A 13,763-nucleotide genomic window follows, 5' to 3' on the forward strand; every position below is an offset into this window, starting at 1 on the left:
AAACGCATTCTGTTCTTAGAATCCCAAAGAAAGAGGCACTCCATTAGACCCAACAGCAGGGACCAAACACGTGGCCAAAAGAGATATGACAAATGCCCAGACTGAGGAGTGGTTGGAGAACTTCAGATCGAAACTAAGATGAGATAGAATGCTGACCAGTCAGGATAGTAAAGATCTAGTAGATTGGTGATGTCTGTTGCTGGTTGAAGTGGGATGTAGACCTTCTCAGATACTTTGAGTGGCCAGTCCACATTTTACAGGCTTTCTATGAGGGCAAGCTGATCATCTGTATTCACATTTTTAACGGGCATACCGTTTGGCACATATATATCTCAGGGAAATAAGCCAACTGTGCCAAGACATATATAACGGACATTTATTGCCGTATTGTTTATAATGCCAAAATATGTGAAACAGCAGAAATGTCCTTCAATATGGACCAAGTAAAATAAATAAAGGTACAGCTATATCATTGAATACTATGCAGCCACTAAAATGGATGTACTGACATGAAAAGATATACACAGTATATTGTTAAGTTAAAAAAGAAACAGGTTAAAGGGCGGCATGTAAAATGATGCCATTTCTACCAAAATTAATATACTTTTGCACATTTGCTCAAAATGGAAGGACATAAGTGTATATGTTTATATATACCAAACCATTAACAGTAGTAATTTCTAAAGGGAGGATTCTACTTCCTGCTTTATAACCTTCTGATTTGGTTTTTTTGTTTGTCTGATTACAAAAAGATATGTCTGTGAGGGTGACGGAGCTCATTCTTGCTGGGTTATGAGTGACAGCTTCCTCTTTCATGACTCTCTGAAGCCTAGAAGTCAGAGACTTGGATGCTGCCCCCGGACCCTTCATCTCTCTGAGCCTCAGCCTCTTTATCTATAAGATGGAGCTGATTATCTTTACCCACTTCCATCCCAGCATTATTGTTGAAAATCAAAGAGTAATTACCAGAGATAATGATGTAGATGAGCAGTGAAGGCTATAAAGCGTCATACACATTAGGGGTTAGAGTTGCTCTTTAGCTGATCTCCAGGCTGTACTTTAAAGAACTGAGGCTCAGTGGGGTCATTTCAGGCAGGTACGTGTTCCTGAGTTAGTAGACAGTATACAATTCCTACTGTAAATCACAGACCCAAAAGTCTGAAAGCTGCTGTGCTGCAGTCAACCAGGGTCGTTGTGAGTGGGCCCCTGGCGTCACACCACCTGAATTTGAACCCTCAGTCAATTACAAGGCATGTGGCCTAAATTAGCAAGGCATTTGTCTGAGCCTCAGTTTATCTGTCAAGGGGTATAATAATAGCACCTCCCTTGCAGTGTTCTTGGGGGAGTCAGTGAAATAAGGTAGAAAAGTGCCAGGTGCGTCGACAGTGAGGGTGACAGCTGATGTTCCCCAGGTGGTGACGGGCTCCAGGCTGCACAGCCAGAAGTCGGATGAGGAGTACCGCAAGTTTAAAATGTAAATTCATTAATTTTTAGTATATTGTCAGTGCTGGGCAGCTGCAGTCAAATTTAGAACATTTTCATCACCTCAAAAAGAAACCAGTACATTCACCCCTTATTCCCTATCCCTGTAGCCCTAAGCAGTCTCCTGTTTCTGTGGAGTTCCCTATTTTGGCTGTTTCCTATAAGTAGAATCTTATCATATGTGGTTTTTGTGTCTGGCTTCTTTTACTTCATGTTTTCAAGGTCCCTCCATCGTAGCACAAATCAGTACTGCATTCCCCTTTTTTTTTTTTTTTTTTTTTTTTGCGGTACGCGGGCCTCTCACTGCTGTGGCCTCTCCCGTTGTGGAGCGCAGGCTCCGGACACACAGGCTCAGTGGCCATGGCTCATGGGCCCAGCCGCTGTGCAGCATGTGGGATCTTCCTGGACCGGGGCACGAACCTGCGTCCCCTGCATCGGCAGGTGGACTCTCAACCACTGCGCCACCAGGGAAGCCTGCATTCCCTTTTATGACTGAGTGATAGTCTGTTGCGTGGACTCATCCCATTTGGTTGGTGTGTTCACCCGCTGCTGGTCGTGTGGGTCTCTCCTCTCTCCCCAGACAGATTGTAATCACACTTGGCATTGAGCTGAGTGGTCCTGACCTGCTGGCACTTCCATTGCAAATAGCCTGGAAGACAGTTGCCCAGTCATCACTGGGCGAGAAAGTCCTCCTCAAGCCTATTTATATAAAATGAGACTTTCAGTCAAAGAGGACATACTACTTTGTAAAACTGTTTATACCTTTCTATCCTTAATAAAAGCAATGCGTAGGCACCATAGGTAGTTTAGAAAATGCTCCTCTCAACCCCACTCCTACATTCACCGTCCCATAGTCTCAGAAAATCATCCATCCACAACCACCAGTGGCATTTTCTGTATTTCCTTCTAGTCCTTACTTTACATTGAGAGGTTTTATAATTTTTATTTTGTTAGTAAACCATGTAAAAATAAATTTAAGAAAAGTAATTCTGCGGGGGGCGGTGGTGGTGGTGGGATGAATTGGGAGATTGGGATTGACATATATACACTAATATGTATAAAATAGATAAGTAATAAGAACCTGCTGTATAAAAATAATTAATTAAATTAAATTTTAAAGAAAGAAAAGTAATTTTACGTGGCATTAAACAACACTAACACAAGGCAAAAATATTATAGTAACCTGCACCACCTCACTCCTCCCTGAATCCCAAAATAGGAAATATCTTCTCACCTCATCAAGCTATTTCTTCTGGTATCTATCTCTGTACTTCCGCTAACAGCCTGATGGGGCTCTTCCTTGGTTTTTCAATTTATGGCATTTTCTATTGATTTCCTACTTTGGGAGAAAACAGTTTAGTTCTTTCATCTCTACCTCCCATTCCCACCCCCAATACACCCAATTTCTTTCTCGCATCTTCCCAAAGTGGCAATTTAACACTTTTTGGTTAAATTAATAGTTGCTCTGTATTACTAAAACTGAGTAACTGTTCATTGCTGAGTCATGTGGTCTAATATGAATACATCTCTTTTCTGGCACAGCTTTTGCCTTTTTGTTTGATAAGTTTTCTATGATCCAATCAAAAAGGAGCCCTCAAACATACCAATGTAAAACTTCCTACGAAAGAGCTAATCACAATCATTATTTTATGAATTTTATTACTCTTTTTCTTCTTGGAGCCGTTCCTGCTGAAGCCCCTTTTCCTTCTCTCCAATCTGAACTGATTTGTCTCTAGATCTGTTGTTCAGTTACTGATCTGAGATATCTCATCATCATTACCCTGGGATTCCCTTTGTCCGTCTCCTGTATTGGACCCCAGGGCTGACTCTCTCTTTATATTGGTGGAGTATATCCTCCAAAGCTTTCTAAGAAAGGGATTATGGGGGAAAATATTTCTGAGATCTTGAATAACTGAAAATGTTTTACTTCTAAATTCACTCATAGTGAGTGGCTAGAGAATTTTAAATTGTAAATAATTTTTCCCCAGAATTTTGAAGGTATTATTCCATTGTTTTCTAGCTTTTAGTGTTGCCGCTGAAAAGTTGGATTCTAGTCTAATCCCTGTTTCCTTGTTATTTTTTCCTCTGTGTAATTTTTTAATAATCACTTTATTGAGATATAATTTATATATAAAAAATTCACCCTTTAAAGTGTACACTTATTTTTAGTATATTCAGAGCTGTGAAACCATTACCACTGCCTAATTTTATAACATTTTTGTTATCCCCCCAAAAAACCCATACCCATTAGTGGTCATTTGCCATTCATCCCTTTCTCCACCAGCCTCTGGCAACCACTAATCTACTTTCTGTCTGCATAGTTTTGCCTCTTCTGGAGATTATATTTAAATGGAGCCATATAATATGTGATCCTTTGTGACTGGCTTCTTTCACTTAGCATGATGTTTTCAGGGTTCATCCATGTTCTAGTATATATCAGTACTTCATTCCTTTATGATTGAATAATATTCCATTGTATGAATATATCATATTTGTTTATATATTCACAAATTTGGGTTGTTTCAACTTTTTGGCTATCATGAATATGCTGATATATACATTCGTGTACAAGTATTTGTGTGGAAATATGTTTCATTCTCTTGAGTATATACCTAGAAGCAGAATTACTGGGTCACGTGGTAACTCTACGTTTAAAAATTTGAGGAACTGTAAAAACTGTTTTCCAAAGCAGCTGCACCATTTTACATTTTCACCAGCAGTGTGCGAGAGTTGCAATTTCTTCATATCCTTGTCATCACTTATGGTCTTTTTTATTTTAGCCATCCTAGTTGTGAAGTAGTTTCTCATGGTGGTTTTGACTTGCATATCCCTAATAACTAATGATATTGAGCACCTTTTCATGTGCTTATTGGCCGTCTGCACAGCTTCTTTGGAGAAATGTCTGTTCAGATTCTTTGCCCATTTTATTTTAGGTTATTTGTCTTTTTATTTTTGAAGTATAAGAGTTTTTATATATTCTGTATCAGAAAAAGCTAATTAATTTGCCATGGTTACCAGGAAAATAGGGACTGTTTTCTAAAATGCAGCCAAATTTATGAGCCAAAATGAAAAAGAGGAAAAAATTTTATTATGCATCTTGTTTTCCAGAACTGGTATATTTAAAAATATATCAATATTCAAACACCAAAAGAAAGAGTTTTTATATATTCTGGATACAAGTCCCTTATCAGACATATAATTTGAAAAAATTTTCCTCCATTCCATGGATTGTCTTTTTACTTTCTATATGGTATCCTTTGAAGCACAAAAGTTTTCAATTTTGATGAAGTTCCTTTTATTTTTTCTGTTGTCACTTGTGCTTTTGGTGTCATATCTAAGAAACCATTGCCTAATCCAAGTTCTCAAAGATTTACTCTTATGTTTTCTTCTGAGATTTTTATAGTTTCAATTCTTACATTTAGGTCTTTGGTCATTTTGAGTTAACTTTTGTATATGGTGTGAGTAGGGGTCCAACTTCATTCTTTTGCATGCGGATGTCCAGTTGTCCCAGCACCAGTTGTTGGAAAGCGTATTCTTTCTCCATTGAATTGTCTTGGTACTCTTGTCAAAAATCAATTGACTCTAAATGTAAGGGTTTATTTCTGGGCTTTCAGATCTCTTTCATTGATCTATATGTCTTTCTATATGCCAATACCATACCATTTTGATTACTGTAACTTTGTAGTAAGTTTTGAAATTAGGAAATGTGAGTCTAACTTTATTCTTTCGTTTTCATCTGTAGAATCTTATAGTCTCATCTCTTTATCACAGTTTTTCTGAAGTATCGCTGTAAGGCATCATGATAAGGGCCTTTTGCATTCATTGTTTGGGACACTAAATAGGCCATTGCAGTGTGGAAATACAAGTTCCGTAGGTCTGGGAAATTTTCTTAAATTTTAATTTTGATAATTTCCTCCTCTCTGTTTTCTCTGATCTGTCTTTCTGGGTTTTCTATCTGTCAGATGTTGGATGCCCAGTAGTTAGTGTCTAATTTTCCTATCTTTTCTGTCTTATTGCATATCACTTATTTTTGTTCTGCTTTATGGGATATTTCCTTAATTTCAATTTTCAACTCTGTTAGTATTTTTTATTTTGCCTATAATATTTTAAATGTCCAAAAGCTCCATCTTGTTCTCTGAATGTTTCTTTTTTTTTAATCACACCCAACTCTTGTGTCATGAATGTGCTATCTCCACGAGAATATTATTGTTTTTTTCAATGAGCTTTACTAAGGTATAATTTACATTTGGTAAGCTGCATCCATTTAAAATGGATAATTCACAAAGTTTTGACAGTTGTATATACACCTGTGAAACCAAAAACACAAGATGCAGAACACTTTCATCTCCCTTTAAGACTTCGTATGCCATTTGCAATCCATCCTTCCCTCCATCCTTGGCCCTAAACAATCACATTTTTTGTCACCATAGATTTGTTTTCAATTTCTAGAATTTTATTTAAGTGGAATCATATAGTATGTATTTTGTGCGTGTGGCTTTTTCACTCAGCATAATAATTTTGAGATTCATCCACATTGTTTTTTGTATCAATAGTTTGTTTCCTTTCATTGCTGAGTATTTTTCCATTGTGTGGCTATTCTACAATTTGTGTATCTATTCAATTGTTGATAAACATTGGGCCATTTCCAGCTTTTGGCCAATGTAAGCAAAGTTGCTTTAAATATTTGAGTATAAGTGTTTGTGTAGACATAGGTTTTTATTTCTCTTGGAATGGTCATATTGGAGGTGTATGTTTTAACTTTTTAAGAAACTGCCAAACAGTTTTCCAAAGCGGGTGTACCATTTTATATTCCCACCAGTTATATATGAGGGTTCTGTTGCACACACCCTCACAGCGCTTGTGCTGTCAGTCTTATTAATCTTAGCCATTCTAATGGATATTTAGTACATCTCACTGAGGTTTCAATTTGCATTTCCCTGAAGATTAATGATATTGAGCATCTTTTCATGTGCTTATTGGCTATTCATACATCTTCCTTTGTGAAGTGTTGTCTATTGAAATCTTTTGCCCATTTTTTACAATTAGCTTCCCATCTTCTTACTATTAAATTGTGAGAATCTATATATATTCTAGATACAAGTCCTTATTCACAAATACGTTGCAAATATTTTTTCTAATCGGTGACTTTGTCTTTTCTTTTTTTTTGGGGGGGGGTGCCTTCTAAAGAGCACCTGTTTTTAATTTTGAGGAAGTTCAACTTATTTATTATTCTGTGGTTTGTGATTTTTTGTGTTCTAGCTAAGAAATCTCTGCCTAGCCCAAAGTTGCAAAGATTTTCCCTTAGCTCTAACAGATCTGCATACTCTTCTGTGTTTGGAGTTATTCTGAAAAATCTTCACTATTTTGTCCTTCCTTTGTCCCTTGTTTCCTGGTTTCATTGCCAGCCAGGACCCCAGATTCTTTTATGAATTAACATTCCTTTAGATCTTCTCTTCTCATTATTTCTGCACTATAAAGGTTCTCTTCAGCAAAACCATTAGAGTGTTGGTTCTAGTGAAAATTCTTACCTTCTGAACTATTCTCACTATTTCTCCTGCCTCGAATGTTCTATTTCTTCATTTACAGTTTGGAGGAACATAAAGGCTTAGCATCTAAGCTCATTCATTCATTTACTCATTGCTTTTCAAGAAAAATCTCTTGAGGGCCTACCAGGGCCCCGGGCCCCAGGGATGGAGCCTACACAACGTGCCAAGCCTCACCCCTGCAGTGCTTACAGTCTGGTGCAGAGGGAGGAAATCGACCATGTCATGAGGGGTGTGACAAGTGTGGCAGTTGTCAGGAGGCTGATTTGACAAGGCTTTCCCCTCTGAATTCTTTTTTTTTTTAACGTCTTTATTGGTGTATAATTACTTTACGATGGTGTGTTAGTTTCTGCTTTATAACAAAGTGAATCAGCTATACGTATACTTATATCCCCATATCTCCTCCCTCTTAACGTCTCCCTCCCACCCTCCCTATCCCACCCCTCTAGGTGGTCACAAAACACCGAGCTGATCTCCCTCCCCTCTGAATTCTGAGCTAATCTAGAAGTTAGCACTTGAGGCTGATGGGGGCCAAAGGATCAGGTTTGGTAAAGCTGGACCAGAGAATGTGACTTCACTCAAGGCCACACCAGGCTTCCTATTCCTCCCCCATCCCATGAAACTTCCCACTGGGAAACAGGCAAAGCAGCTGCATAAATATACACCTCCCATCCTCGGGATGGGAGGGGTGATTACCGCAAGGACAAGACAGGCACCCAGAGGAGAGGACACACCCCACAGGCAGACAGATCCCAAGTGAGCGCCAAGGTCAAAGTGACGCTACACGCATCCTAGTCACCTGTCTCCCCACCTCTGCAGACAGATAAGTGAGTTAAGGGGCTAGGGAGGAGGTAAATAGAAGGGCAGAAGCCTTTCCTCACAAGACTTCTATAGGAATCCTATTTTATGGACTCAAGCAGCAACTGGCCAAATCACTTCAAAAGCAAAGATTGTAAAAATGCTATAGAAAGAAGTTCTATTTGATATTGTCTGTGGGTACATGGGATGTGGAGAGACCTCTCAAAGTCAGAGTGCTACTCAAAACATGGTCCATGGACCAGCTGCCAATTGTCACCAGTCAGCGGCAAGATGGGGGGCTGGTGCCAGAATAAAAATCAGCTGATGGTGAAGCACACGCACAGCGTGTGGCTGACATCTTTGCTTTGTAGCAGCGCTTCCTTGATAAGGGAAGCGGAGTGCTGATTTCTCTTCTGGCACACGTTTCCACCCAGCCGTGAACTGACACTCTGAGTAGCACTCGCTGGCCTCGTGCTTCAGGATGTCTCCTCCAGCACCCCCCCGGAGATGTGGTGAGGGTACCGGACAGACGGGTATGCCAGGGCACAGTGAGCCTGACCTCGATCTGTGCCTGGCCAGGTGATCGCCATGATCAAAGGCCTGCAGGTGCTCATGGGCAGGATGGAGAGCGTCTTCAACCAGGCCATCAGGAACACCATCTACGCAGCCCTGCAGGACTTTGCCCAGGTGACCCTGCGTGAACCCCTCAGGCAGGCAGTGCGGAAGAAGAAGAATGTCCTCATCAGGTGGGTCTTCAGATGGCCTTTTTCAGGGGGCACATCCAAAATCGGGGGTGCTGGGTGCAGGCCACAGAGGACGTTCCCAGATCAGTCAGCTTCCAGGGAAGTGTGTGAACACAAACGGACCTTCCAGTGAGTTCCAGCAAGTCCTATGAGGCCCTTTCAGGAGATTGGACATTTGGGATGAATTAAGCCTCCATCTCTGGGTTTGGAGCCCATATCCACCACTGTCTAGCTGTGTGAACTTAGTCATGTTACTTACCTTCTCTACACCTCAGTTTCCCTCATTTGTAAACTGTGGATGATGATGGTACCTACTCCCTAGGCTGTTGGGACGATGAAATGAGATAATCCGTGTATAGACCTAAGCACACAGCAGCATGGAGTAAATGTGCAACACATATAAGCTATTATTCAAGTTTTAAATATACAGAGATTTAAATGGACTAATGAAACTGTCCTAAAAGCAAAAAGAAAACTAGCCAGCCTTCAGTCAGGTTCTCTCCCACTGTGTGGCCTCGGAGCTGAGTTCTCAGACAGCCAGTGGGCCTCAGAATCACCGGGGCACTTGTAAAATGCAGACGTCCGGGCTGCACCTCAAATCTGTTAAGCCAGCATCCCTGGGGATGGGGCCCTGGAGTGAGCATGTTTCACAAGCATGCCAGGAGTTCTAAGGCACGTGGTCCTGGAACACCATGGCCTCTAGAAACAGGCTTGCAGTGCCTCTTTCCAGCTGGTCTGAATCCAGGTTCTTCCTTCCCCAGTGTCCTACAGGCAATTCGGAAAACCATCTGTGACTGGGAGGGAGGCCGAGAGCCCCCCAATGACCCGTGCTTGAGAGGGGAGAAGGACCCCAAAGGTGGATTTGATATCAAGGTGCCCCGGCGCGCCGTGGGACCCTCCAGCACACAGGTAAGCAGTTCCAGGCACAGCCCAGCTCTGCTGACTCAGAGGCCAGCCAGGCTATGGTAGGTCATCCTGGCTAGACCATGGGGCAGTGGGGCTGGGGGTCCTCAGGCAGGAGGGGCAGGGTCAAGCGGCTGCTCTAGTCTTATTCTGCCATCTTGTTTTGATATAAGAGGGAGGACCACTGACTTAAGATTCAGGAGACCTGGATTCTAGTCCTAGATACCTGTGTGACCTCGGGCACGTTACACAGATCTCTTTGTGCCTCAGTTGTCTAATCTGGCAAATGGGGGTAATACCAGGACTGGCTGTCCTAGCCCTGTGAAGTACAGGTTCCAAAGTATAGGAGAAGTTTAAAGTGAAATCTGTATGCATCTATCCTGTCCCTGTTTAATGAACGCTGACCCCCGCTTCCCCTGTAGTGATGTCCTAGCTTGGGAATTCCTAAGTTCTGCCTCTCACTTGCTGCGGGATCTTGGGCAAGTGCCTTGACCTCTCTGAGCTCTGGTTATCTTCTCCGTTAAATGAAAACTTTGGATGAGATCACGTTACTGACAAAACACCGCTTTTGTTATTCCCCGTACCCCCCGCCACCAAAATCGCAAGTATCCAAAGCCCTCAACCACTTAGAGAAAGTCTAATAATCAGAGATATTCAGAGTTGCCAGCCGGAGCTTTTTCAACAACGAGAGGTTGTCTGTGGCTTATCCAAAGTAGTCGGTAGAATTACAGAAAAAAAAGTAAAGAACCTAGGCATCTCAGTTAAATCCTTGCCCCCTACTTAAGGATAAATAGTTTCTGGTAGGCTTTTTGAGCTATTGAGAAAAAGCATATGGACCCATTATAGCTTTTAAAGGTCTTACAGGCCCCCAGAGCCCCAGGCTGGGAACTCCTGCTTCACATGACCTTTAAACCTCTCTCATCTCTGAAATCCTGATTCCTTGAATCATCTGAGATGAGCCATCTGAGGCCCACCCCTGACGCTTCTCACTGTATGTGTGTCTGTGTCTGGGCACGGGGTGGGGGCAAGGAGGCAGCACCCGGGAGAGCTGGGTTCTCAGCACTGGCATCGTAGCTTCCCTTGGCCCGCAGCTCACAGACCCCTTTGCACTTTTCTTGCCTGCTCGAGAGACATGGAACTTCTCAAGGAAGCTTCTACAGATGGTTCTGTGTCATGCCAAGGGCAGAGACCTTTCCAGTACAGAATGGCTTGGAGGGGCTGAGCAGGGCTTCTGGGTGTTGCTTCCAGGCGAGGCAAAAGAGAAACTGGAAAGGAGGAGGTCTCAAAAGGGGGCCAACAGGCAGAGAATGAGAGAGGGGTGGGGGGCAGGGAGGGAGAACGGAGCATTTATAAAGATAATATGAGAAGGAGTGTCACCAACAGTTAGGCCCCCCCGACTCCCCCAAGTCATGTTAGGGTGGCACAGACACACTTGATAGACTCCTAGACAGTCAGCTTGGAAGAGCCCTTAGAGACAAACTAGTCGCAAACTAGTTCCTCCCCCTATTTTGCAGATGGGGAAACTGAGGTCCAGAGAGGGGAAGTGACTTGTCCAAGTCACAAGGTGAGTTTAGATGGAGGTGGGACGAGAACCAGGTCTCCTGACTCCCACCCTGGGGCTCTGTTAGGGCCTTGGGAGCACAGTAGACATGGCATCTGGCAGAGCTGGGAGGTGACTGTTCTGGTGAATTAAATGCTTTGTTTAATAAAAGTAGGTGGGGAAAACGTTTCCCCTCTTAGGGATGAAATGGTTTTTCAAATAGTTAGAATTTGGTACAAATCAGTCGACACCCGCACAGACTGGATTGAAGACTCCTCTCTTGGAGGCCTCCAAAGGCCATCATTAGAGCAGTGCCTCTCGAGTCTTAGGGATGGTCAGCCGTGCCCACCGACAGGGTTGCAGAGGGTGGGCTGCCTGATAAACCAGCAGCCCCATAGTTCCTTCACCACAAAGGAAAGTGCTGTGCCAGGGATGGCGTGCCACTCCTTTCTGTGGCCGTGCTGCCCAGCCCAGGCCAGGCGTGTGGTGGGTGTGGTCCTAGAGAAGATCAGAGGCGGCCAGCATGGACGTGGTGGCAGAGGGAGGTTGGAGCATCTCAGAGGTGGTCGGCAGATGGCCTCTAGCAGTCGTGGCGGCTTTCCCACCGTATACAATACCTCTTGCTTTTCTCTCTCTCTCTCTCTCTTCTCTCTCTCCCTCTTCCCTGTCTCTCCTGCCCTCCCATTCCCTCCTCCTCTCTCCTATCTATGTCTTAGGCCTGCCAGTGGTCCCCGCGGGCTTTGTTTCACCCCACTGGTGGCACACAGGGCCGAAGAGGCTGCCGATCCCTGGTATAACACCGCCTGGCTGGGTTGGTTGGGTACCCTTCTCCAGGAGGCAGCAGGAATGGACTAGCCTGGCTGTTCACGGCCCCTTCCAGCCCTAAGATTCAAAGACACATGATGTGGAAAGATGTAGATTAGCACTTGCACCCTTTGCACTTAAGGCTCTCTGTAAGCAGGAGTTAATTGTCTAGTAGGCCTCCTGTGTAAGTACCGATCTTCACCTGCTATCCACCCAGCATTTCGGCAAGCTGTACCATGCAGCTGATACCTGCAGAGACGCTGTCCCTCGGTGTTGAGGGTCGGAAACCTGAGGTGGTGGGGGGCTTGCTCTGATCCTACCCCATTTCACAGTTCCTTGGAATGTCAGAGCTGAAAGGGACTGGTTGGAGAAAGCATCTGGTGCAACCTCCTCACGTTAGCAGATAAGATAACTGAGGCCCAGAGTGGGACTTTGTTGCCCAAGGTCACACAGCAAGTCAGGGGCGTACCTAGCCTTGAACCCCATTCTTTTGACTCTGAGTCCAGTGCTCTACCCCTGGTGCCACCGTGGCTGTCCAGTAAAGCAGGGAGCGACTCCAGGGTGACGTGGAATGAGGTTCTCCTCTGATGCCCACGCCCTGGGCCAAGCAGAGCAGGCAGGACCCTGGGCCTTGAAAGACCTGGTATTACCAGGTCCTCCCACCCGGGAGGCCGCCGGCCCCAGGCAGAACATCCTGCCAGGCTGGCCAGTCTCCCTCTTGAAGGTTACACATTCCAAATTTACTTCTCCAACCCTAAACTGGTGCTTCCTTAAGACAGTGCTTTTTAAGGGCAGATATCTTCAGAAAAAAAGAATAGAAACACAGCACAAAGCAACCTTTTCCCGTGGATGGAGGGCCAGCCCCTGACCTTCCCATCTTCCTTTCTTTTTCAAGCTGTACATGGTGCGGACCATGCTTGAATCGCTCATCGCAGACAAAAGTGGCTCCAAGAAGACTCTGCGGAGCAGCCTGGATGGACCCATCGTCCTCGCCATAGAGGACTTCCACAAGCAGTCCTTCTTCTTCACCCACCTGCTCAACATCAGTGGTGAGCCACCCTGTTGGGGGCAGGGGGAGGGCTCCTAGGGACTAGAGCGTCTAAGGCTGTCGGGCCAGAAGTTGCAAAGAGACGTGATCATCTACCCAAAGGGGCACATTTTGCCACCAAAGAAAAAAGGCACACTTTCCAGTAGACTCTGGGAAAGGCCAGGCTCAGTCCAGCTATTCTGACTCAGCTAAATCTGGTAGATATTTGTAGCTAATTTGTTATGAAGTTCCCAGTAAAGCGGGATCACAAACAGGTGACACCCTCAGACACACGCAGAGACCAGGTCAGCCTTTTGTTTTTAAGCAGCAGCGCTGAGCTGATTAGTGCCCGTTGCTCCTAGCAAAGGAGGCTCCCGGACTGCACCTGGATCCCAAGTCCCCCACTCCACCTCTCCTGTTGGTGGGATGCATGTGCAGGTGGGACAGGGGTGGGGAGTGGAGGGAGAGCAGCATCCCAGGGTCCTGGGAGGGGTGATGTGTCTGTTGGTATTGAAAAGAGTGATCTTAAACAGCCCAAACTTCTCCATAGGGAGCAGCCTAGGAAGGGTCTTCAAGACCTCTGTAAGGGATCCATAATTATCACAAGCAAGGGTCATGGCTGCAGTCCAGTTAAAAGCGGGCACCCGTGGATCTGTCTTGACACTTATAGCAAGCACACTTTGACACTTAGCTAGCATGTTTTCAGGATGGCTTTGTAAGGACACGATGGAAATTGTAGGGGCATCTAAAGCTCTAAAACATCACTGCCCCCCCGCCACACACACACACACACACACACACACACACACGCGCGCGCACACACACACACACACACACTGCTGGGTGAACAAACATTGTCTTCTATTTTTTTTTTTTTTGGCCACACTGCACAGCTTGCGGGATCTTAGTTCTCTGACCAGGGA

General features: G+C 44.3%; 1 protein-coding gene across 8 annotated transcripts in view; it reads left to right on the top strand.

Annotated features, from left to right (window-relative positions):
* The window catches only part of CYFIP2 (cytoplasmic FMR1 interacting protein 2), a 131,533-nt gene that overhangs the window by 42,854 nt on the left and 74,916 nt on the right, over positions 1-13,763 (top strand). For all 8 annotated transcript variants that reach the window (XR_002646926.3, XR_016392833.1, XR_016392834.1 and 5 more), the window contains 3 exons: positions 8,403-8,569; positions 9,328-9,475; positions 12,709-12,862. Coding sequence is in view for 5 of the 8 variants with exons in the window: in XM_022590243.3 (XP_022445951.1) it covers positions 8,403-8,569; positions 9,328-9,475; positions 12,709-12,862 (469 nt within the window). In the remaining 3 variants the exon portion in view is untranslated. The remainder of the gene's footprint in view (positions 1-8,402; positions 8,570-9,327; positions 9,476-12,708; positions 12,863-13,763) is intronic.

This window comes from Delphinapterus leucas, chromosome 3 (genome assembly GCF_059928025.1).
Source record: "Delphinapterus leucas isolate spDelLeu-1000000601 "Yukka" chromosome 3, BTC_Dleu_Yukka2, whole genome shotgun sequence".
NCBI lineage: Eukaryota > Metazoa > Chordata > Mammalia > Artiodactyla > Monodontidae > Delphinapterus > Delphinapterus leucas.